This window comes from Marmota marmota, unplaced genomic scaffold, assembly GCF_001458135.2.
Source record: "Marmota marmota marmota unplaced genomic scaffold, marMar, whole genome shotgun sequence".
NCBI lineage: Eukaryota > Metazoa > Chordata > Mammalia > Rodentia > Sciuridae > Marmota > Marmota marmota.
The window spans coordinates 406,129-430,922 of NW_026000222.1; the positions used below are offsets into that span (position 1 = coordinate 406,129).

General features: G+C 54.8%; 2 protein-coding genes across 14 annotated transcripts in view; one reads left to right on the forward strand and one right to left on the reverse strand.

Moving 5' to 3' along the window:
• Fanca (FA complementation group A) overlaps positions 1–11,582 on the forward strand; it is a 39,886-nt gene extending 28,304 nt beyond the window's left edge. For 2 of the 11 annotated variants that reach the window (XM_048792455.1, XM_048792454.1), the window contains exon 30: positions 47–1,497. In XM_048792455.1, the coding sequence (XP_048648412.1) occupies positions 47–56 (10 nt within the window). In that variant the 3' untranslated portion in view covers positions 57–1,497. Of the gene's footprint in view, positions 1–46; positions 1,525–4,252; positions 4,338–5,294; positions 5,447–5,946; positions 6,053–7,006; positions 7,067–7,202; positions 7,308–7,835; positions 7,949–8,893; positions 9,027–9,869; positions 9,933–10,168; positions 11,070–11,156; positions 11,250–11,333 lie in introns of those variants that run through there. The other 9 variants (XM_015495930.2, XR_007343603.1, XM_048792453.1 and 6 more) reach the window with 9 other exon arrangements.
• Znf276 (zinc finger protein 276) overlaps positions 1–24,747 on the reverse strand; it is a 30,134-nt gene extending 5,387 nt beyond the window's left edge. Inside the window, exons 1-11 of one of the 3 annotated variants that reach the window (XM_015495932.2) lie at positions 24,546–24,747; positions 22,822–23,125; positions 22,134–22,180; positions 21,599–22,045; positions 20,413–20,491; positions 19,271–19,354; positions 13,876–13,986; positions 13,735–13,810; positions 13,276–13,393; positions 12,200–12,299; positions 11,471–12,130 (exon numbers count right to left, since the gene is read on the reverse strand). In XM_015495932.2, coding sequence (XP_015351418.1) covers positions 11,860–12,130; positions 12,200–12,299; positions 13,276–13,393; positions 13,735–13,810; positions 13,876–13,986; positions 19,271–19,354; positions 20,413–20,491; positions 21,599–22,045; positions 22,134–22,180; positions 22,822–23,105 — 1,617 coding nt within the window. In that variant the 5' untranslated portion in view covers positions 23,106–23,125; positions 24,546–24,747 and the 3' untranslated portion in view covers positions 11,471–11,859. Of the gene's footprint in view, positions 1–11,470; positions 12,131–12,199; positions 12,300–13,275; positions 13,394–13,734; positions 13,811–13,875; positions 13,987–19,270; positions 19,355–20,412; positions 20,492–21,598; positions 22,046–22,133; positions 22,181–22,821; positions 23,126–24,073 lie in introns of those variants that run through there. The other 2 variants (XM_015495931.2, XM_048792464.1) reach the window with 2 other exon arrangements.
• Positions 24,748–24,794: the final 47 nt, after the last annotated feature.

A 24,794-nucleotide genomic window follows, 5' to 3' on the forward strand; every position in this document is an offset into this window, starting at 1 on the left:
ATTATTTCATTCAAGAAGCATTTATTGAGCTTCTGTTCTGTGGCAGACTTTCCTAGAATGTCCTAGAAGCTGGGCCTGCAGTGTGTCAGATGAGCCTGCCAAGATGGCACCTGTGTACAGACAGGGCACATGAGGTGCACAGAGGGCTCTGCATACCTGACCGGGCTGTGCCCTAGTGACAACAGGTGAACTGGAAGTAGGGATGAGCACTGCCAAGACAGGGCCGGGGAAAGGGTGGCTCTGGGCATGTGCCATCTTGAGATGGGAGTACCACAAGCTGGGCAAATCCAGGGCTGAAGACTGTCATGCCAGGCCTGCTGTTCTGGGCACATAAATGGCTTGTTGAAGGACTTGGGTTTGAGGGTATGGAGTTTAGGGCACAGAGAGGAAACTGTCGTCACCACAAAGGCTGGGTGTAAAGGACCACTGGTAAAGTACCAGCTGCAGATGCAGGCCCGTGGCTAGTTGGCTCTGAGAGTCTTCCCTCCCATGCTCACACTGTCCTCCGCTGCAGTGGACATCTGGGTACATGGGAAACGGACATGGCAGACCACACTTTCTTGGTGTGAGGGTTCCTAAGAACCGCATCTTAACCCCTAGGTCTCTGTTACCTGGAGGTGATGTTCAGACGTGTTCCTGGGTGTCCTGTCCTATGTGTGGCCCTGGGGTGGAGCCAGGGGTGCTCTACCACTGAGCTGGACCCAGCTTTGCTTACTTTTAATCTGAGACCCGGTCTTCCTGGCCTGGAGCTTGCATCTTCCTGCCTCAGCTTCCTGGGTAGTTGGGTTTTCAGGTGTGCACCACCCACCTGGCTCCTTTCTTAATCACACGAGTGATGCGTGGACGGCTCTGTGCAGGCGACAGACAGCAAAGCCCTGGCCTACTTGCAGGCTTGCAGCTGTGTGGTTGTGGGATGGGTCTCCACCCCCTGGAGGCCCTGCTGGCTCCCACAGTGCCCCGGCACTTTTTGTCAGCTGCCCTGCAGTCTGAACACAGACCTCACAACTGTGTACGCAAGACGACTGGGCGAAGTTCAGACATCTTTGATGACTCAGCCTGCACGTCTTTTGGGTGTGTAGCCATTGCTCAGGCTGCAGGACCACACCCCATCTGGACTTTGGTCGATGGCAGCAGTTTGCAAGGGTGGATCTGCCACTGAGATTATGCCTTTCCAGGTCCTAGCCTGGCACGTAGTCAGGCCTCCATGAGGCCGTGCTGAAATGTGTGCCTGAGACTGTTAGTCCCAGCCACTCCAGTGTTCCCAGCAATCACTCAGACTTCCCACGTACAGATTAGGAAGCAACACTGGCCATGACTTGCTTCCTCCTCCTCAGAACTCACATCAGCATTCACTTGCAGACAGGACTTCCACCAGTGGGCAATCTATGAGCACTACCTCCCTGCGCCCTCTGCTTCAGGAGGCTGTGATGGAGACCTGCAGGTGGCGTGCACAGTTCTGGTCAACGTGCTGATGGACTTCTATCGAAGGTCAGCCACACAACACCAAATGCATTTGACTTTTAGGCAGTTCTGAGAATGCACTGTCCCTCCTCAGTCCATCACGTTACACAAAACGCATTTGGGCAGAAGGTGGTACTTAGAGGGAGGCATCCTGGGTCAGCTTTTTCTCCCAGGGCACAGCTTGTGGCAGGAGGAACACCTATTTCACACCTGTTGTGCAGGGTCAGCAATGTGAAGATGGTACCGGTGGCCTGGCGAAAATCCCCCCTCCCATAGCAGGGCTGGCATGCAGTGCTTGAAGCAGTGAGTGTGGACTGGCCAGGTGTCTCCTGGGGTAGACGGTTCTAGCCCCTTTGTCCTCAGGAATGCTGCTAGTGACTCTCCAGGTTCCACCCATCCCTGTCTCGCCCAGCAGGGCTGTGTAGAGGCCCTGAGGCAGACAGTTTCCTTCCCAGGTGGTAGGCAGTGAATCTTAGGATGTTAGTTGTGAAGATGGAGTCCAGACAGTTTCTTCCACTGTCCCTCCTGCTCCCTGGGGCCCATGAAGGTGCTGTCCAGTTGGCATAGCCGTCGTGTGCCATCTGCCGCTGCATGGAAACGTGCTTCAGTGTGGCAGCAGTTATAGAGCCTGGGGTGGTGCAGCCCACGCTGTGGAAGCAAGTCAGTCCTGTCCCCTCGAAGGGACAGCCATGTGGGTGTGAAGCTCAGTGAGGGAGTATCTGCTAGTGACCTCCGAGCCCTGGCAGCCAGCCTCCTGCTGTGGAACTGCTTTCTGAACATCCCAGAAATGGAACGGCATGTGTGCCCTTGTGTCCTGGGTGTCATTGGCTTCCGTGAGCAGTGCCCCCAGACACATGAGTTCTGATGACAGGGTGTGCCAGGGAGGGTGCACCCCGTACGGGTTTGTGCATGCGTGCAGGGTGGATGCCAGGCTGTGCTTGCATTCTGGCCCTCAGGAATGATGCTGCTGTGAGCATTCCGTGAGGTTTCTGGGTAGGCGTGTATGGAGTGGAGCTGTGGGTGATCTGGTCACTCTGCCCACTCTGCACCCACCTGCAGTGCAGGGGCCCTACTTCCCACATGCCACCTGCCTGCCTGCTCCTCTGGGCATGAGGTGCTGTTTCTCATGGTCTCAACTTGGAGCACCTTTGCATGTGCCTTTGGGGAAGCATCTGATCACATCCCTCACCTGCTCCCAGGTGCTAGGGAATCAAACCCCACGTCCTGTGTCCTCTAGGCAAGCAGTCTGCTGCTGAGCTACACCCCTGCTCCTTTTGCCCACTTTTAAATTGGGTCATCGTACAGAGTCTTTACGTATCCTAGATATGACCTCTTAGCAACTTGTAAATGTCCTCATTCTTAGTTGTCCTTTGATGCACAGAAGTTTTATAAATTTTGATGGAATCCAGTTCATTTGTTTTTAGTTTTAATACCTGTATTGAGGGGTTTTTTTTTATTGTCATCAGTAGTTTTGAGTTATTTTCATATTTCCAGCTGTCCCAGCACTGCTGTTAAAAATACTTCTCACCCCATTGGAAGGGTTTGTTTCCAGACTCCCAGCTCCACCTGCTAGTTGATGTATCTGTCTGTCCTCCAGCTCTACACACTGATGGCTGTAGCTTTCCAGTAGGTGTTGATGTGGGGAAATGTGAGTCCTCCAGGTTCGTTGCTCTTCAGGATTGCTTTGGCTGTTTGGCAATCTTTGCAATTCTATCTGAATTTTATGAACAACTCCTCGATTTCTCCATGGCCATCTGGCATCCTGATGGGTAGTGCATTCAGTTGTAGACCAGCTTGGGCAAGTATTGTCATCTTAACAACACTGAGGCTTCCATGACCATAGGGTGTCTTTCCATTTACGTAGGTCTGTTTTGTTCTGCAGGATAATAGGGACTGAACCCAGAGCTCTACCACTGACCTACACCCTAGCACTTTTTATTTTTTTGCCCAGGCTGGCACAGGAATCATAGGCGTGTACCACTAAGCTCAGTTTATTTAGTCTTCTTTAATTCCTTTCAACAGTATTTTATGGTTTCCAGGGTGCAAACCTTATGCTTTCTGGGTTGTTTGTTCCTATGTATTTTATTGTTTTGGTGCTCACAGAATGGTTCCTTAGTGTTGTTTTTGGATTAATTGTGGTGTGTGGAAATACAGCTTCTGGTGGTATATTGACGTGCTGAACTCCTTTATTAACTCTGATACTTTTGTGTGGGTCCCCAGGACTTAGTGCAGGCCATGTCGTCTGTGAGCAGAGTTCACATTACTCCTCTCTAGGTTGGATGCCTTTATTGTTTCTCTTATTGAATGGCTCTAGCTAGAGCTTGTAGTAAAGTGGTGAGAGGCTTCTATCTTTACAATTAAATACTGTGTTTTCCAAGCTGCCCTGCATCACGTTGAGAAAGTGTAGAGCTGGAGGACAGACAGATATATCAACAGCAGCTGGAGTCCAGAAACAAACCCTCACAGGAAGGGTACCAGGACCCTTCTGTTCATAGTTTATCCAAGGGCTTAATCATGATCAGTTGTGAAATCCATTGAATGCTCTTTCCGCATCAATTATAAGTGATTTTATAACTGGAATCTGATGTAAACCCAGTGTTGCATTCTAAGGAGAAGTCCTGCTTTTCCCTGATATGTACTACTTGTTATACCTGCTGGATTTGGGCTACAAGAAGCGCTGGTTTTGCTGCTTGTTGATCGAGCATTGTGATGCGAGCACTGGATAGAGGTGGGCACTGCACTACAGCACTGCTGAAATGCTGAGCAGACTTCTGTGCCGCTTGACTTTCAGTTCGAGGAGTTGGAATCACTTGGAGAGCTCTGGCTGGGTCCCTGGTGGCCACACAGGAAGTGGGGATCTTCTTTCCAGGCTGCAGGTGAGCTGGAGGGAGCCAAAGCTCCCGGTGTCCAGGGCCTTGAGCTGTCTCCTGCTTGAGCATTCCTAGTGTCTGTACTTTCCCTGTCTCGCCCACTATTGCATCCTCTCACCTGATGAGGCCTGGGGCGAAGCTTGGTTAGTGCACAGGAGCCCCGACTCCCCGTCAACTCCATGCAGCCTGGCCTAGGGAAGTGGCAAACAATCTCAGTGCATATTAGCAAGGCAGACCTGCCTGCCAGTGATCGTGTCACCAGAGTGCTGGGAGCCTTTCCTCTGTGGCCCCCATTGCTGGGCTGGATCCTGAGGACATAGGATGAGACATGGCAAGGGGGGAAGATGCAGAGGAGATGGCCACAACTTGGGTTTTGTGCAATCAGTGATGATGTAGCTCCCAGCCCAAACTGTGGAAGTCAGGTCTGCTCTTGGGAGCAAAGTACCGGCCATAGTGTATTTTAATGGAATAGGGCACAAGATCTGAATGCATTTCCAGAGTGGGATTCTCGGTTGAATGAATTGAGCATCCTTTGGCATTTAAAAAGTCACACTCAACATTCATTTCATGACAGCATCAGTGTCATGAAAGTCTGTGGAAATGTTCCAAAATAAAGGGGGTTGGCAGCAGAAAGCCACCAACCCTGCCTGGACCCCGTGATGGGGCAGGTAAGTGTGGCCATAACCATGATGCTGGTGGAGCATGGGCCAGGGAGCCTGTGAGCTAACTGGCCCTCTGCCTGTCCCCACGCACACGCGCATGCTTGGAGAGGCAGAGGGTAATGGGGAATCGCCCACCCGGCTGCCTGGGGTGAAGGCTCTCCTTCCCTGTGGTTTTTGCAGTCATGATGATTTCCAGGTGGATGAGCTGCCACATTTGTTCTGTCTGCGGCCTCCGTGTACCACTCTCCTCATGCTTGGAGTGAGGTCAAGTGCCCGAGCCTCTGACCTTGCTCTTTTCCAGGAGATGGTTCTTGACCTGGAGCTGGAGCAGGGTGCAACTACTCAGGGACACTTTGTCTTCTCGGTGTTGCGCAGCCGGCTGCAGCCTCTGGCAGGTGGGGCAGGTGTGGCCACCAGCCTCCAGAGACAGCAGGAGCTGCTTGCATGCAGACGGTAAGGCCTGGCTGGGCAGTGTCATGTAGGGGTACCAAGCTTCTCCTCTCCGTTGGTCGCCTGTCTCTGGCCTCCCCAAGCCTGGGATGGGCCATCCTTAGTGGTTTCTGGGGAGGGCAGGTCTGGGGTGGAAGTGCTGTGGATACAGGCCTTCTCCTCAGGTGCACTGTGAGGTGTCCAACAGGGACTGTGTGCTCAGGGTGTGCCTCTCTGTGCCTGAGTGGCTTGTTGATTCTCGTCGTGGGGATCGTGGTGCAGTCTCCTGCTTGATGGTTGTACAGCTCTTCACCAGTTTCTTTTTTGCTAGCACGTTTTGCAGGACTGCAGCAGCCTGAGCTTGGTGCAGGAGTTGAGGGCGAAGGCACCGTTGGGTGGGGTGGCGGACCAGACCACTGGTTTGGTGGCATCACAGGCTGCAGGGTGCTCCTTATGAGCTAGGCTCCTCCTGAGCCTGCCGCCTGTGCTTGCCTTCACTGTTGACACTGCTCCTTGCCTCCAAGGCTCCTCCTTCGCCTGCCCCCATCCATCCTGGTCGGCGGCCTGCAGGCCCGACAGCCCATCAACCCCCTCTGCGAGGATTTCTTCCACTTGGTCAACTCTGAGCTGGTAGGTGCTGTGTGAGCATAGGCTGGCAGGGGTGGGAGGAGGGCACAGATCACTGGCTGCTGGGAAAGGAACAAAAGTCACAGGTGCGTGGTGCCTAGATAGCCAAGAACTCCTGGGAGGACTGTGGCGGCTCTCTCCATAGCCTGTTACCTCTGCAGACGCTCCCTCAGGTGTGCACGTCAGGGCCCGTGGGAGTCTGCCCGCCAGGCACCAGCCTCCTTCTGTGATAGACAGACATCCACCAGTGTGGGCTGCACCAGATCTTAACAATAACTCGGGGGTGGTGCTCACCCTGCGTCCATCGTCTGGGGCTGTGTATCACCAGCTCACTCCACCCTGGAGAGCAGCCGGCATTTGTGCCTAAAGACCAATGCACAAACGTGACTGGAGATTGAGCTTAGGTTCCCTTCCAGTTGTGCAGAACGGCAGGCGACCAGGAAAGCAGAGCGGTGGCAGCTTTAGAGACTGTGGCACAGCTGTCATCCCAGTGATGTGGAGGTAGAGGCAGGAGGGTCACATGCTCTGGGCCAGCTGGAGCAATTCAGCAAGACCTTGACTCAGAATGAAATAAAAAGGGCTAGAGATGTCTCTCAATGGTAGGGCACTTGCCTAGCATGTGCCAGACCCTAGGTTCTATCCCCAGCAGCCCATGGAAGTGGACAATTGCACAGAGAATAGTGTGTGGTCAGCAGAGAAGTAAAATGATAGCGTTGTCACTCTCAGCTAGAGTCAGAGCCACAGCTCCCAGTTCCACCTGGAGCCCATGTGTCTGGGCCAGAGCAGGCGGGCAGTCTTGAGGGGCCTAAGCTGGGGAGGTTCTGGCAGCACACTAGGGCAGCCTTCTGTGGCTGATGGCCAGTTGTCCCTAGTGTGGCTTCATAGCTAAACCCCATAGCACACTGCACTCTGGTCTTGCCCCTCTCTCTGCCACTGGCCTGCTGAACTGTTTTACAGAGAAACTTCTCCTCCCAGGGAGGCGCCTTGACCCACGACATCACCATCCATTTCTTCAGGGTAACTCGTCTCCCCTAGCACCTCCCATGTGACCTTCTCAGGGTCCCTGGGAACAGATCTCCTTTGGGGTGGTGACCTTTAGGAACTGGGCTCACAAGGGTGCCTGGGTGAGCCTCTGCTGTGTTCTCTGCTGCAGGGGCTCCTGAATGCTTGTGCACACAGCCACGACCCCTTGCTGACGGCCAACCTGACTCTGACTGGGTGCCAGACCAAATGCCCCATCCTTCTGACCTCTGCGCTGGTAGGACTGGCTGCTTGGAGTGTGGGGCTCTGCCCATCAGGGCTCCTCACTGCTGCTCCTTGCCTTCTGCGTCTGTCTCCATCTTGGTCATTGTGGCTCAGTTGCAGCTTTCTGTGTGCTCTTTGGGCTGCACAGGCCGCCTCTGTTGCCTGCTGGGGCTACACCTGACCTGCACTTCAGGGCAGGGGGTAGCTGTGCCACACTGGCAGCTTCCTTCTCTGTGAGGCACCAGCTCTTGCAGGGTGTCATGGGGCAGAGGCAGGGCATTCTCTGTCCTGCCCTCGAGTACAGGTGCCTCGTGGGATTGCTCTGAACACAGCAAGGTAAATAAGGTGCTGCCTGAAGCTATACAATGTGAGCCACAGGGTGAGCACAGGGAGCACCTGGGAAGCCCCAGCCAAGCAGCAGCGAGGGCTCTGGGGAGCTGGCTGTGGGACAGCGCAGCGCCTCATACAGGTGTTCTGGTCCTGGAGGTGGGGCCAAGCAGAGCTGCCCTGACCTGTTTCCTCCTGCTCTCTTCCCATTCAGGCCTGGTGGTCAAGCCTAGAGCCTGTACTGCAAAGTCGGTGGAGAAAACGCTTCCAGGGCCCACTGCCTCTTGAGCTGCAGAGGCTGCAGGAAGCCCAGCAGTTTGCCAGCAAGTAGGCATTGGCAGCAGGACGAGGCAGGGTTGTGACCATGGACATCCTGGGTTGCAGTTGCTAGGGTCCCTTGGAAAGGGGTGGCGAGAACCAGGCTAATAGCCTCCAGTTGGAGCAGCCGGGCAGGTCAGGAGTGTTCATGGGACAGGTTTCAGCAGGTCTCATTCCAACTCAGCTTTCCCATCCCGGCCCCATCTCCTGCTCACATCTAACACTGGCCCCAGACTGCCAGCATCAGGTGTATTAGGGTGCTGATGCTCAGTTCTCCACCCAGCAGCTCAGTCAGACCTGTGCCAGTCAGGGCAGTCCACCTCCTGAGGACAGTTCTTGAGGACCTCCAAGGACACACTGGTCCCAGTACCCAAAGGGTAGAAACCTTCACGGTCCTTGGTGACTAGTTTTGATTTCCTGATGCGTCTGGATACCTTCAGCGCCAGGGGTGCCTGAAACCTCAGCACATAGAAAGCAGGGCTCATTGCCAGGTGTGGTGGCACAGCCTGTAATCCCAGTGATGCAGGAGACTGAGAGGAGAATCCCAAGTTCAAGTCCAGCCTCAGCAACTTGGCATGACTTTGTCTAAAAAGAACTAAAAAAGGGCTGTGGACATAGCTCAGGGGTAAAGGTCCCCTGGATAAAGGAGACTCTCCTACTGACCCTAACTCCACCAGAGATAGAGCTGGATCCCTTTGGCCAGACCCAGTACTCCTTGGAGGACCGAGGGCATTGAGTTCCCAGTGTTCTTGTGGACTCCTCCTTCAAGGCTCAGGCATTGGGTTTGGTGCACGGGCTCTGTCCCCCTTGGTATGCTTCCACGTGGGGCTGGCATCCTGCTCTGCCAAGGCCTCATGCAAAACCCAGGTTTTGCATATGAGGACCTGAGCTCCTCTGTATCCTCCCTGGAAAGCTGTTTCTGTGCTGCAGCGATGACACATCTCTCTGTCCCAGCTTTCTGGCCCGTGGCTCGACTTCCCCTGCACCCAACCCTGCCTGGGTCTCAGCTGCAGCGTTGCACTTTGCAGTGAAAAAAGTCAAGACAGAAGGTGCCAGATGGCTGAAGCTGGACTGCGAGAGAGAGGAGGCAAGGCGGGGCTGATTTTTTTTCTAGCAGGCTCGTTTTTAATCAGGGCATTTCCCAGGGTTTGCCTAGTGGATGTGGCTTTTCCAGGGAAAATCTTGAGGTTTCCATCCCTTTATTTGGAAATGAAACTAGCCAACGTGCAGTATTATGACTCAAGTGCTTCTGTGGGGCTCGATTCTTTCCTTGCCACAGCCCTGCAGGCTGTCTGCTGTGAGTGCACAGCACAAGGCAGCATGACAGGACCATGCGGGTGGCTCCACGTTCTGTGCAGGGATTTTCAGACCCTGGCCTTGTGCCCCTTGGTTGCTGGGCCCTCGAGCCTCACTGCCCATTGACCCCAGCAGCAGCAACCACCTAGGCTGCGAGTGCCGTGCGGTGTGCATGGAAAGCCCTGGCTCCTCTAGAGAGGAATGGGAGGCTAGAAATTGGAACCAGTGTCAGGCAAGCTGGGGGTGAGCAGCCAACATAGGCCAACACAGCCCCAGGCGACTCTCGATTCATGTGCCACCCTGAGATCTGTAGCAGAGCCACGTGATGAGAAGATCACGTGGCTCTGCTACAGATCTCACGTAGGCGTTTAAATACCCTACGTTTTCTAAAGGTCTTGTACTTTGGCTAGAAACAATTTAGTGGCTTCAGAACCAGCCTCCAGCCAGGGGGCCTGGTCCTCAAGGGTCTGGCTTGCTGCCAGGTCAGTGTCCCCTGCCACACCTGGTGTTACACTGAATCAGCAGTAGTTTTCAAGAAGCTCCAAGACTAGCCCACCTGGAGGAGCAGGTCTGCTTTGCCAGGGCTGGGACACCTGTGACCTGCGTGCCTAACCATACCTGTTGTCATCTGCAGCTACTGGTTCCCCTCTTTTTCTTTTCCCTGATGGACCTGCTCTCGTCACATCTGATCCCAAACGTAAGTGACCTTCCAGCTGAGGTACCCTCTTTCCCCATGGGTCAGACAGTACACCCCGGATCTCTGGGCATCTCCAGTGTGACACTTTCTATAGGTTGTCACCAACTTACAACTGAGCAAAAAGTCCAGTCCCCTCCCCGCCCCTCACCTCATGTTCCCATGAGTGTAGCAGTGCTTTCGTGAGCCCACACGGGGGGCCATGCTCAGCCCTTCCTGGGGCTCTTCTCTGGTCACAGGACACGATTGACCCCCCGAAGGCTGTGAACACCTGTGCCGAAGTCCTTGAGTGTTTGCAGAGGCGGAGGGTGGATTGGCTGGTGCTCTTCCAATTGACGGAGACGGGTAAGCTGGCCACTGTCTGGTTTGTGACAGCCGTGTCATTTCTTCAGAAGCAGCCAATGGTTACGAATAAGCCCTTCTTGGGGCTCCCTTTCCAAGCTGTTTTCTTGCTAAATTTACAACTGGTTCAACTGTGGCAACAGAGGACTTATCAGACCACGGCTACCACGTGTAGGGTGTCTGCTCTCCTGCCTGCAGACATCACCCCGCGTGGTGTCTGCCCATCTTCCCAGACCCAGGGGAAGGGAGTCCTCAGCGTGGCCACACAACCTCATGTTGTCCCTGCATCCAGACACACTCCCAGAGTGCACGACAGCTCTGTCCCCAAGGCATCCCCAGAGCTGACTGAGGCCCCTTGGCATTGCAGATGCGGGGCTAGGGCACCTTCTCCTCCGCCTGGCCCCAGACCAGCATACCAAGCTGCTGCCTCTTGCCTTCTACAGGTAACCACCCTGCTGGGCTGGTCCCGGGGGCCTGGTGTGGTCAGAGGGAGCAGCATTTCCCCAGGCACCCTAGACTCCCACCAGATAGGGTCACTTGCCTGCAGCTTGGTGCCACAGATGGGTGGGTGGATACACTCTCTGCACTAACCTACTTAGTCTGTGTCATGTTCTCTTTATCTCTAGTCTTCTCTCCCATTTCAAAGACGACGCCATCATTGGGGAAGAGGCCTTTCTGCGTGTTGCTGTTGACATGTACCTCAAGCTGGTCCAGCTCTTCATGGATGGGGAGACCAGGGCTGTGTCAGCTCCGGCCAGCCGGAGACCAGAGCTCCAGGGCCAGTCCTCTCCCCAGCCTGTGAGAACAGCTCCTGCCAGGGAACGGTGGGGTGAGGTGGCACACCAGTCGTGGTCCACTGTGTCCTGATCTGACTGTCCTCTCTAGGGCAACCCTGTACAACTGATAACAGAAGCTCGTCTTTTTCTGCTGCAGTTAATACCTCAGTGCCAGAAAAACGGCTCCTCAAACATGGCAGAGGTAACTCAAGACCCTCTCCTTGGGTCTGATTTCACATCTCAGCCCCAGGCTGTTGGTCCTGAGTAGTGTTTTCCTTTCTCACAGCTGCTGGCTGGTCGGGAAGACTGGGACCCTGAGGTGAGCAGCGCCCTTCTGAGCAGGCAGCGGGCGGTGCCTGACACTGACCTCTACCAGGAGCCCCGTCTCTTCTGACTGGACTCTGCTCAGTGCACCAGCCTGGCTCCTTTGTAAATAATTTATTGCAAGCATAACATGAAGCTCTTGTTGCACTAGAAAATGGGTTACAAATCTCCTTGGCTGCAGAAGTTAGGAAAAGGAATCAGTTACTCATAATCTGTCTGGCCTCAAGTAGCTCAGTACTTGGAAAATAAGCTGCTGGTCCCAGAGTGACAGAAAGGCTACACGATACTCAAGCTCCCTTGACCAGCCAAGGGAGAGAGGCGCCCTCCAGCCTGCCTGACACATGATGTACGTGGGGCAGGGATGCAGCATGGACTCCCAGAAGCACGCAAAGCTGTGCCCCAGTTAGAGAACGTGGACACGTCTTAGACCCCACATCACACCGGCAGAGTTCCAGCTGCTCTAAGTGCCACTGTCCCACCTGCCAACCTCAGGTAGGCTCTGGCTTCACAGCCTGGCCTTCCATGGCCCCAGAGGGGCTCGGGGACCCAGGTGGTGGCTCCGCCTCCAGGGGTAGGGCTTTGTCCTGGGTCTGTGTCAGAGGGTGCACCATAGACATATGCACATTGAGGTTGTGGGCCTTCTCAAACCGCCGGCCGCACTGGTCACAGGCAAAGTCCAGCTCTGTCTCCGCCTTGTGTTTGGTCATGTGGTACTTGAGGGATGCCCGCTGCCTGCACTGGAACCCACAGACTTCACACCTGGGGACAGAGGCAGGTGAGGGAGGCTGCACACCAGTCCCAGCCTCCAAGCACCCAGCCCACACTTACTGCAAAGGCTTGGCTCCTGAATGGCGCATCTGGTGGACAAGAAGGTGCTTCCTCTGCTTGAAGGTCTGTCCGCATTCATCACAGATGTAGTTGCGTACCTCTGGAGACCAGAAAGGGAGTGAGCATGGGTCCCCAAGACACATCAGCCCCGGGGTGTGTAACCTGGCGCAAACACTGTGTGCCCACGCCAGGGCCTTGTTCACAGATGGGTATTTTCCTGATACAAACAAAAGTTTCTGAATGGCACAGATATACCATCTGGCTGACTGCTGGGCAGGCATGGTGGTGCAGTCTACAATTCCAGCCACTCTAGAGGCTGGGGCAGGAGGATCCCAGAATCCCAAGTTTGAGGCCAGCCTGGGCAACTTAGCAAGACCCTGTCTCAAAATGAATGAAAAGGGCTGGGGATGTAGCTTATGATAGAGCACCCCTGGGTTCAGTCCATAGCACGTGTGCACACACACAAACACACAGATTGTGTAGGGCAGGAAAAAACCTGGAAGTCATGTCCAGTGAAAGAAATGGCACATGAATGGGTTTCATGGTGAGTGAGCTGGCAGTCACATCACTGGGTACAGAGTTCCAGCATGGAGCTCCCAGTTGTTGGGGACAACTCCTATAGCACTCCTATAGCACCTCTGTTGGGAGGGATCCACAGGCTCAGGCCAGGAGAATATGGGACAGTGAAATCCTGAGGGAACCTAGTGGGCCCTCTGCAGGAGGAGGCTGAGGGTGGGGGTGGGGGGTTCAATGTCTTTCCTGTACCTGATTTTCACATTTCTACAAGGTACACAGAACGGTAGAACGTTCTATAACAATGAACACATGGGGGCAGGGTGCCAGATTCCTATGCTGTCAGTCTAGCAACTGCTTGGGTCCTGAAGGAGAAGGGCAGGGGCACTCACTCCTGTGTGCAGATTCACCTTGACCTCTCAAGTAGCCTTTGAGCACCCAAGGCCATCTAGTATCAAGACACAGTCTTGGTCCTCCTAAAAGGGTGCCCAGCCGTGGTCATGGTCACCACCCAAACTTGGACCACACCTCTGGGGGTCTGGCCTGTGAGGGTAGGCGCGGACCTGTGTGAATGAGCTTCACGTGGCGCTGCAGATAGCGGTCGATCATGAACACCTTGTTGCAGCCGGGGTGGGGGCAGGGCCTCTCTCGGACCTCCTCGTGATGCTCCTTGATGTGCTTCTGCGGGAAGGTGCAGGCAAAGGATTCTGGCTGCTTGGTCTGTTCCAAGTCCCCACCCACGTCGCAGCACATCCCACTTCCTCAGCAGACAAGGCCTGGCCCTCCTGGAAGCAGGGCAGAGCCACCTACTCCGTGTACCCCCTCCTTCAGGCGGTGCTGGAGATGGAGCCAGGCCTTTTGCAGTGTCTGCCACTGAGCTACGCCCAGGCCCAGCTGCAGCGTCCCTCCTCTGCAGCCCACAGGCAGCGTCTCTGAGCACAGGGTGGGCCCGACACAGGTCTCCGGGACTGGGCTCTCACTCACCCCTGCCACACCTCAGGCAGCCCTCAGCTGTTCCTCACCTTCATCCCGTCAGCCCCACGATACACGGCTGTGCAGCCCTGGTAAGGACACTTGTAGATGGTGGGCAGCTCCTCCCTGCAAGGCACAGCATTTGTGGAGGCGCTGCCCGAGGAGCAGGCCGCCCGCACCACAGCCCTCACCTCTCGCAGCGCAGCTGCTGCTTCCACCCAGGCTTGGGTCCCGGCTTCCTGCGAGGCTTTGGTTCCGCAGCCGTCTTGGCCTCTTTGCTGTCACTCTTCTTACCAGAGACCCTGAGAAGAGAGACACCCCAAGATCCAGTGCGACCTCCACTCTGACAGTGCTCAGTGTTCTGTGCTTCTCTTCAGACCCCAGGTCCTCCTCCCGCTCCCATGGCCACGCGGCTTCTGGGCCAACTGGCTGCCCTGGAGCCCATCTTAGTAGCCACCAAAGCTGGCACCACTCTGCAGATGGTGCAGGCGCAGAAAGCAGGTGTCTCCCCACCAATGGGTGCATCTTCAGAGCCAAAGCCTGTCTGCAGATGTGGATCACAAAGCTAAGAACATGGAGTGTTGGTCCCTTGACCACAACCTCACACCAGAAAAAAGCTCAACACCACCTCTGGACACTCCAGAGCCTAACAGGCAGGCCCAGAAAGCCAGGGCAGAGTCTAGAGGCGGCTGCATGTTCAACCTGTGGCTGGGGCTAGAACAGGAGTGGGACTGCATCCAGAAACATGGGATGGTGTTTTCAGGTTGCAGCAGGTGTCCCAGGGGCATCAGGAGAAGGTGCAGGACACTTGTTTCCTTTTGGGCCCAGATAAGGAAACCCACAGCAGGCACCCTGCTCAGCAGTAAAGGGCTAAAATTCTACCATCAGGAAAAAGGCAAGATGCCCATGTCATCACTGTTTTTGAACACACTATAGAGGTCCTATGCAGAGAGACTCAGCAAGAAGGAAAAAGCGGACAGGAAGATAAACTCTTCACAGGTGACACGGCTACATATGTGGAGTACCCTTCACAAAAATTACCAACACAGGAGCTGAAGGTGCAGCTCAGGGGTCGAGCACCAGCATGCACACGGACCTGCAGGGTACAGAACCAAGTACAGGCCCACTCCTCTTTCTATGAAGGAAAGCCTAACCCTGGTTGATGGCTGACGGGGACCAGTTTGGAGAAGGTCAAGGACCTGAGGGCATGGCCAGGATGCCCTTTAACAGCATCTATCCTGACTCCAAGAGCATATTTGTGTTTTCTGGCTGAGCCATCTGCTCCCTTGTAGAAAGCTGCAGGAGCACAGATGTTCTTTTTGGTTGTTTGCTGGTCGTATTTTTATTATTTTGTCTTTGTTTTGACTTTAAGTGGGTTGGCCAGGCCCCCTTGCTGGTGTTGGAAGCTTTAAAGCTGTATTTTGGGGGTGTATGGAGAGGTTGGTTATCAAAAGCTGTTTTCAGCCCTTCCTGGGGGAAAGAGGAGTATTATAGCATGGCCATCTGTACCAGTTTCTTTCGGTATGGAACCATCTTTAGAAACTGAACCTAAAGCAACTGAGGTGCAGAGTGTGGAAAGGGATGGGAGGAAGATCTGACCCTTTTGCTGGAGGCCCCCACAGCCTCTTTCAGCCTGGCTGGCTGTTGGACTCCCTGTTTTCTGCTGAGCCTCCTCTCAGAGTCATCTTCAATAAGGGTCAGCAAGGTAGCTAGGAAGGTGGGAGACTGAATTTTTTTTTTAAATATTTATTTTTTAGATGTAATTGGACACAATGCCTTTATTTTATTTATTTACTTGTATATGATACTGAGGATCAAACCCAGGGCCTCCACATTCTAGGCAAGCGCTCTACTGCTGAGCTACAACCCCAGCCCTAAATTTGCCCTGTGAAATAAGGAAGTTGAAAACCAAAGAAATAAAATGATGTGATACCAAAAACAAAAAAACTCAAACACGCCTGTGATCCTATGATTCCCAGCAACTCAGGAGGCTGAGGCAAGAGGGTACAAGTTCAAGACCAGCCACTACAACTTAGTGAGGCCCTGTCTCAAAATAAAAATTTAAAAAGGCTAGAGGTTTAGCAGAGCACCCCGGGGTTCAACCTCAGAATCTGAAAGAAAAGTTAAATAAAATAACTAGGAACTAAATTAACCAAAGGCAAAATACTTGCATATTAAAAATCCACCAGAGCTGCTATAGCCAGAGACCACACACGTGGAAAGAGCCAATCATCTCCCCCCAGCACAGAGCTCCACTGCTGGGGTATGGCTCATGGTAGAGAGCTTTGCCAAGCATGGGTGAACCCCAGGTCTAATCCCAAGTTCTGCAAAATAAAAATGAAAAAAAGATATTTTTTTTTTTTGAGAAGTGGAGAAACCCATCTAAAATTTAACATGGAACTTTAAGGAATACTAAATAGCCAAGATTGATTCAAAAACAAGTTGGCAGGGACTGGAGATGTGGCTCAAGCGGTAGCGTGCTCGCCTGGCATGCGTGCGGCCTGGGTTCGATCCTCAGCACCACATACAAACAAAGATGTTGTGTCCGCCGAAAACTAAAAAATAAATATTAAAATTTTCTCTCTCTCTCTAAAAAAAAAAAAAAGAAATTACATTTGATGCATGACTGTGATCCCAGCTATTTGGAAGGCTGAGGCAGGATGCAGGAGGATCACAAGTTCAAGGCCAGCCTCAGCAACTAAGCATGGCACTAACAACTTAGCTAGACTCTGTCTCAAAATGAAAAATAAGATTAAAAGGCTGGGGGATGTGGCTCAGTGATTAAGCACACCTGGGTTCAATCCCCAGTACCAAACAAAATAAACAAACAAACAAAAAGCTTCCACAGATAGGCAGTAAACAAGTTGGCAGACAAAACTGTTACTGAATACAGTTACATACATGCCAATCAAATGGTCTGGAACAGGCAACCTCACACAGGACCTCCTGATTTTTCAACAAGGTGCCAGCACCATTCAGTGGGCAGAGAATACCTCTGCAACACATGGTGTCATACACTAAGATCAACTCAAGTGGATCAGGACCTAATCTAAGAGTAAAACAGCATCAGTAAATCATAAAAAACTTTCATTTGGCAGTAGCTCCCTAAATATGACACCAAAAACAGAGACAACCAAACCGCCAAATTAGACTTTGTCAAGTTTTAAATGTTGAATATTGATAGGTACTACCAAGATAAAAGAGAAGACAGGAGAAAGTGTTTGCAGACCATCCATCTGGTAAGGATTTGATATCCAAAATACATGAAGAACTAAACAGCAAACATAGTTTAAAAATGGGCAAAATCTGCCTGTTATCCCAGAGGCTTGGGCAGTTAAGGGAAGAGGATCACAGGTTCAAGGCCAGCCTCAGCAACTTGGTGAGACTCTGTCTCAAAATAAAAAAGGGCTGGGAATATGATGACTCGGTGGTTAAGTGCCCCTGGGTTCAATCCTCAGTAAGAGCCCCCAAAAGATTTCTCCAAAGACAACTTGCAAATGGCAACAATCCTGGAGTCATACCAGGCAACTGCCTCCACCAGGAAGAGAAGCCATTTCACACCATCTGCACAATGAACAAACCCAGGAAAGCGCAGGGTGGCAAGGATGACTGCCATACAGACTGAAGGGGTGCATCCCCCATAGAAAACAAGGGCGACTCCTCAGAGTTACACATGAAGCACCAAACAAGGCCCAATTCCACTGTTAAGTATACACCCCAAAGGGCCAAAGGCAGGAACTCGATGAGTGTTACAACGTCCTTGACAACAGCTGAAAGGTCAGCACAACCCCACACAAAACCCACCAGCCAGTGTGTCCCTGCGGTGAGTGCAGCTCAGCCACACAGCATTGGGGGCAAGAAGGGGTGGGGCTCCCGGCAGGGAGCGGCAAAGGCAGTGCTCAGCAGGTAGTTTGAGCCACTCACTGTGCCTGCACCTGGGACTGCTGGACTGTACACGTGAAAGAGGTTTAAATACGTGCACTAAGGGAGCCTTTTTGCTGATGTGCAGGCTGCTCCATCTCCCTGATAACTGTCCAGTGTCCCCTCCTGGCCAGCCCCATTGCTGGGCAGGGTGACCCCCTCCTGTCAGTGACAGGCCATCTCCTCCCACACCAGACCACTCACTTCTGAAGCTCACTAATAAATGAACATCCCACCTCCCCTTTCTCAGCTGTTCCATCCCCTCAGGCCAGGTCCTGGCTTTGACCTCTGGGTAGGACCTTTGTGCTCTGACCCATCTGCAGGCTGAGGACCCCGATGGCCAGGACTGTCTGGAGTCCAAGTGGAGGTGACCGAAGAGGAACACTTGTGAAGAAGGCACAGGGCCTGGGCCAAGGCGGGCTCAAGGCCTGATCTTTGCAGGTTCTCAGCTGGAGCTCACATGCTACCACCTGAGGAGTCACGTGGCCTCCAGGTCCTGCACATACATCATGGTTAGCAGAGGACCAGGTCCATGTCCTGTTCTCATCTCCTACAGTGGTTTCCACCTAAATAGCCCGAATTACTAGAGGCCTTAGGATATTATCACGTCCCAATCCAAAGTGTGTGTCTGTGTACCTGGGAGTCAGCAGCAAGGGCCCCAGCAGAGCACTTCCCCTCCCAGACCTGTCTGGAAAGGAGACCCACCTGTCCCTCTTGGCCCACGGCCCTGCCACACCAGTGGCCAGCAAACTCCAGGTGTGTGCCAACACTCAGCCTATCGAGGCCACCATACAGGAAGCAGGGCCTCCTCATGGCAGCTCTAGGCTGCACCCCAGCCATGCTTCCTGGCCCCAGTCAGCTGTGCCTGCTCTAGCCTAGCCAAGCACTTCAGGTTGGTCAAGTGCTGATTCTGACTGTCCTCCTACTTTCCTCTCTTTCTCCTTCCATGAATGTCAGAACTTTCTTGAGAAAAAGGAAGCCAAGTTTATGTCTCTTATAGGATTTTTCCTGGCTGACTGTGTGGCATTCAGAGCTGCTTGCTCTGTGGGCAATGACTGGGTCAGGCATCAGCTGGCTGCTAAGTGCTGTGGGATGCCTAGCTACAAAACAGTACCAGGGCCTGGCACAGGGTGCATGCCCATAATCCCAGTGACTCAGGAAGCTGAGGCAGGAGGATCACAGTAGAAGGCCAGCCTTAGCAAGGCCCTAAGCAACTTAGAACTTATCTCAAAATAAGAAAAATAGAAGAGGTGTGATTCAGTGGTTGACCCCCGGATTCCATCCCCAGTAAAAAACAAAAAAACACTACACCTCAGTGCCAGAGTCAAAGTTGGGAGTGGTCACCAAGCTGGGTCCCTGGGCCTCAGAAGTAGGACCCAGGGAGCAGGAAGCATTGAGATGGGTATCCTGGTGGCATGCACTTAAGGAACAGTGCTGGGTTTTATCGTAGCCCCAACCAGCAGCCACAGGGACCCTCCTTCCACAGATTCATCTGCCTGTCTGGCTCTTCAAACCAGCCTACTGGTCACTCGGAAACCACAGCTGCTGGGCTAGAGATGGGGCCAGGGGAGCAGCAGAAGCCTGGCTCTCTCACGTGCAGACTTGGGCTCACCCACCACCCACCAGCCCCCAGCCCCCAAGCCGGCAGCAGGGCTGCACCCTTACTTCTTCTCTGGGTAAGGCTCAAAGGACTCGTCGGAGGACTGTGTCCTCTGCTGCTTGTCATTTTCATCCTCACTCAGGAAGTCTCTAGGAGAGAGGATAGAGCCTTCAGCAAAGTCCCCTATGGGCCAGCCACAGACCCCAGGCCTATCTCCAGACACCCAGAGACCCCATGGCCCACTTCAGTTCTCCTGAAAACGTCTAAAAATCTACAGCCGTCTCCAACACCGTTTCCTACAGGAAGGGCAAGCCAGGGTCACTGAGCTCGGGCAGCAGTCCCCACGAGTCATATTCTCCAGTGCCAGAACCCCAGACTGAAGAAGGCTTCTTTACTGGCCCTTGAGGGGTAGACTCAGAAGGTGGGCTGCATGGTGGGTGGCTTCACCACTGTACCTATGTAGCTGACAGATTTGCTCTCAGCCATTCCCAAGTTCAGAGGTTAGATCTGTGACCTTCACCTTAAAACACAAATCACTGTTTGGTCTGTTGGTCAGCAAACAGCCAGGCTAAAAAGCCCATCTTGTTCCCCCAGGCTGCCACCCGCATAAATGGAAGAAGGCCTGTGGCCATCCAGCAGCTGAGCCTGAGCCACATCCAGTCTCCTCACTGGAGGAAAACCAAAAACTGGCCGTCCTTCCCCATATGGACTACATGCATCTGGGCCCCCACCAAGGCCATGGAGCAGGATGGCAGGGGGTGAGCTTCAGCCCAGAGCTGAGAGACCCTGACAGCACTCCTTCCAAGGGAGGCCCACAAGCCCAACCTGAGCAATGCCTTCTCAAGCCTCAACCCCGTCACAGAGGGCAGTGCGTGGCACCTGCTGTTCTAGTGGCACCTGGGTTAGCAGAAAGCTAAAGCTTTTAAGAAGAAAACAGCCAGGTGGCAGTTTAACCAAGGACATTCCCCACTGCCCTGGGCTAGGAACTGCCCTAGCTCCTGGGAAGCTGTGCTGGGTTCAGGGGCCTCTGGAACCCAGGAGGTCCCCAGTCAGAATCAAGACACCTTGGAAGCTGCCCTGGCCTCGCCTCTCCTCCCAACCCTGGAGGCAGGGAGTGCCCACCAGGCATGGGCAACAGCCCCTCAGGTGGCTGAGTCTGGTTTTCGAAGGAGAAATGTTAGGCTATTTAAACCCACTCTTCTCTCACCCCTCAGAAAGGTCACTGAACTCGTCTTTTACCCGATCATCCGAGGCTGAAGACGGAACCTGCTTCTCACCCAATTGCCCTGGGAAGTGAAGAACAGGCTCCTGTTACCAACGCAGCAGAGGCTCTCACGCGGAGGCAGTGTGCTGCAGCTGCCTCCGCAGAGCCTGGGGTCCTCGGGCCTCAGCCCCCTTCTAGCCTAGCCCAACCCCATGTCCAGAGATATAGGAACCTCCCAGATGGTTGTCAGTAAGCCTGACTCCTCCTCCCAGGCTCAGGCCCTTAATCCAGGTGGCTGCCCCACAGTTGGAATTTTGGGGACATTTCTAAGAATATTGGTTTTCAGGTTTTGCTTTGATGGGTCTTGCTGTGCTGCCCAGGTAGGTCTCAAACTCCCAAGCTCAGACGATTCTCCCATCTCGGCCTTCTGAGTAGCTGGGACTACAGATGCCACTACACCTGTGCACAGTTCACAAAATCAAGCACTCTGAAATGCCTGTGACACTCAGCTCTGCCCTCATAGCCCTTCCAGGGAGCTGTGCTGTCCCATCCACATGTCTCTAGCTGAACCACCTGGGTGGTCGTGTTTCTTTAGAGGCCCACTGAGGACCTGCACATAGGAGCCAGCTGAGTGCCCACAGGTGAGAGGTGTACAGGTACCCATAGAAAACCAGAGGTAGACAGGAAGCTGACACTGGCCCTCCCAACACAATGTGTAGGGGCAGCTGCACCACACACAAGTGGGGTCTGGGCCCCACAGAAGGACTGCTCCCCTCAGCCAGTCAGCAGCAGAGGCTGCCACACACCAGGGAGTCACAGGCAGCTGGCCCAAAGCAGAGGCTTCTCTTCCCCCACATCCCATATACAAGGGCCCCATTATCCTCCTTTCCCTTGGTGCCCTCTGCCCTGAGCACTGACTTGGAGAAAGACTGGACAACAGAGGAGAAACTTCACGATAACTGCTAGAGCAAAGCCTACTTGGGAAGGGATGGAAAGCCCAAACAGGTGGGTGCCCACCTGCTCCCAGGAAGAAGCATGGAGGCTGGCTCCACATCTTTTCCTGTCACCTCCATTTCCCCGCACCACGACCAACACCCAGGATGGTGGAGAAGTTTGCTCTCAGCTGAAGACCCTGCCTCACTAGGGAATACAAAATCCTAGCCTAGCACAGGCTACAGGTGCCTCCTACCTGGGGCCTCGCAGGGGGGAAAGCTGGGCTGTGGTGGGGGGCCTGGCCCAGGCCCCACAGGGCTGCCATCTGAGGGAGGTGAGGATGTATCCATGCTGGGTGGCATCTTGGTCTCAGACCCAACTGTGGTCCCTCTGCCCTGGGAGAGCTGAAGGGCAACCCCAGGGGGGCTGGATGCCTGGTTCTGGGTGAGCCGTGGGGCCGTCTCCTGGTCCCAGGCCCACTTGACTGCCAGTGCACTGTCCTGCAAGAAGGTTCTGCAGCGGGAGTCGGTGTCCATGGTGTAGTCGTGGCCCTGATCGCAGCACCACACAGCCTGGATGATGCCGCAGTACTCGGAGGACAGTGTCCTCTGAAGGCTGGGCAGGGCCCTGCAGCTGGCCGCATGTCCGTGCACCCACCCCACCAAGCCGTGCAGGCACCGGGGGCTCGAGGTGATCAGATCCACTGAGGAGAGTCAATAGAGATGTCAGCCCCATACAGGCCAACTCCCAGCCCAAATGAAAGCCCACCCTGATACCAGGGGCAGACTTACCCAGACGAGCTCCTTCCTCTGCCACTGTGGGGGGCTGAGCACCAACCCTGCAGAGATCAGTGTGGCCATAAGCAGATGCTCCCTCTGTAGGAGCCTCAGATCTCTCAAACCTTTCCAGCTGCCTCCCGCTGAAAACCCTCTGCTGGGAAACCTGTTCCTTCCCAGGGCTGCCCCTTGCCCTTAGAACCTGGGAAAGCTGAAGTCTGGGCAGAGCTCTGCAAATTTTCTGTGGGTCCCATGGGTGCCCGAAGTACCAGGGCCTGCTTACACTGGCTTCTGCAGAGCCAGGCACTGCCTACCCACCCCACTGCAAAGGTTCCCACCTCGGTGCTCCCTGACCCTAAACACCACCCAGCACCCCGGGCACTTCCTGTGACATGCTGTATCCCTGAACATCCCCTAAATGACTAAACAAAAGCCTACTATGAGGGCTGGAGTTGTGGCTCACCAGTAGACCACTCGCCTGGCATGTTCGAGCCCCTGGGTTCCATCCTCAGCACCACATTAAAAATAAATAAAATAAAGGTATTGGGTCCAACTACAACTAAAAAAATTAATATTAAAAAAAAAAAAAAGCCTACTATGAGGAAACTGAGCCTGGTTGTAGCTCAGTGGTAGAGCACCTGCCTAGCATGTGGATGAAACCCTAGATTGATGCCCACTACTGAAAAAGGGCAGGGGAGCCTACTTTGCACAAGGTTTCCGATGACCTGTCGGGGTGGCGTTGACTCTCTGCAGAAAGGACCTGAGGAGGCTGTGGCACTGGTAGAACTGGGTGTGGCAGTTCTTGCAGATAAACTGAGACAAGGCTGGGTCCTGGTGCACAGCCACACCCAGCAGACGCTGGAAGTCCCTGATGAAGACACGCTCCCCTGGGGACGGTCTCTCAGAGCTCTCCCCAGGTGCCCTGTCAGAGATGCTTCGGAGACTCCGTGAGGAGAACTTCCCGTGGCAGAGGCGACAATGCCCCATGGCAAGAGCCCGGCCTGTTCCTGGACAAAGCAATGGCAGCAGTCAGCAGGAAGCCTGGCAGCTGTGCACGGACACAGGAGAAGCTCTGAGGAATCTGAGCCTGGGGGGAAGTGCCCTCTGGGGCCTTGAGAGGCAGGCCTCAGGCTGGATGTGTGAGGCCCTCAGGCCTCAGGCACTGGGCTCAGCGGGACATCCAGCCTTTTGGAAGATCACTGGTTCAACAATTCCAAATGCCTCCACCAGGGTGGAACTTCATTCCTGCTCTAGAAATGAAGGAGCTGTGCCCACACCATCCATCCCCGTGTCTCCTGCCTGCCAAACGAGGGTGTCACTTCATTTCCTGCCCCCAGTGATTAAACAAGGGGGCACAGAAAGGCCTTCTCAGAAGGGCAAAGTTATTACACAGGCCAAGTACACTGCTGCAGTGAGCCGACGCAGCTGCAGCCAGGGGGGTCAAGTAGTCACAATGAAGTGCTTCTACCACACCTTCTGGATGAGCTTTCACAAGAGGAACCTGAGGCTCAGGGTGGTTAAGGTATCTAAAAGGTGCACAGAACAAAGGGTCAGCAGGTCCTGGAGCAGTGGTGCACACCTGTAATCCCAGTGGCTCGGGAGGCTGAGGCAGGCGGATCCCAAGTTCAAGGGCAGCCTCAAAAACTTAGCAAGACCCCCGTCTCAAAAAGCAAAAGGAACTGGGGATGTGGCTCAGTGGTACAGCGCCCCTGGGTTCAATCCCAGCACCATGAACGAGCAGGAATGAAGGCCGGAGCTGTCGGACGTCAAGACCTGAGCGCTGAACACCTAGCAGCCTAGACGGTGGCCGGCCTGCCGAAAACCACCGCCACGCGAGCCCACAGACGGCCGGGCGCGTCCCGCGGGCCCGAGGTCCTCTGCGCTTCACATCACCGCGCCAAGGGGCGGGGGTGGCCCGCTACCCCGGCCCGCTTCGCCCACGCGGCCCGACCCACCTGCCTCGTCCGCTCCGTCTTCGCCCGCGTCCGCGCAGGCCCGAGCCGGGGCCCAGCTGAGACGCGCCGCCTCCAAGGCCGCCGCCCTGTCCACGCCTGGTGCGCTGCTGCGCGAGGGTCGGCCCCGGGTTCGGCCGCCAAGGCCGCCGCCCGAGGCCCCGCGCGGCCGCGCCGCCCCCGGCGACAGGAAGCGACCGAGCCGGTCCCGCTTCATGGCGGCGGCCGCCAGTACAGCCGGGCCCGAGGTATTCGGGGGCGCCTCGGGCGGACTCGGCTCAGCTCGACTGTGCTCGCTCGGCTCCGCTCGACCCCTCTCGGGCCTGCTCGGCTCCGCTCGGGCCCTCTCGGCTCGACAGACGGCCCGCTCGGCCCCGCTCGGCTCGACCCCCTCGTTCTGCGCGGCTCCGCTCGGCTCGGCGGGGTTCGACCTCACTCTGCTTGGAAAGTTCCGCTCGGCCCCGCTAGAACTTACGCGCTCGGTTCCGCTCGGTTCCGCGCGATTCCGCTCCGCCCCACTTGTCTGCGTGCAGAATTCGGCTCGACCCAGCCGTTGGGCGTCACCGGACCCGACACCGGCGAGGCAGGGAACGCGTCCTATCAGGCCGAGGGCCACACTGCCCGCCGCGGCCGCCCGCGGGTCTGCCCTCAGGGACGAAAGTCGCCTAGAACTCGTGACAAGCTGCTCGGGGCTGCCCCTGCCCCCGGCCCTCCACCTGCCGGG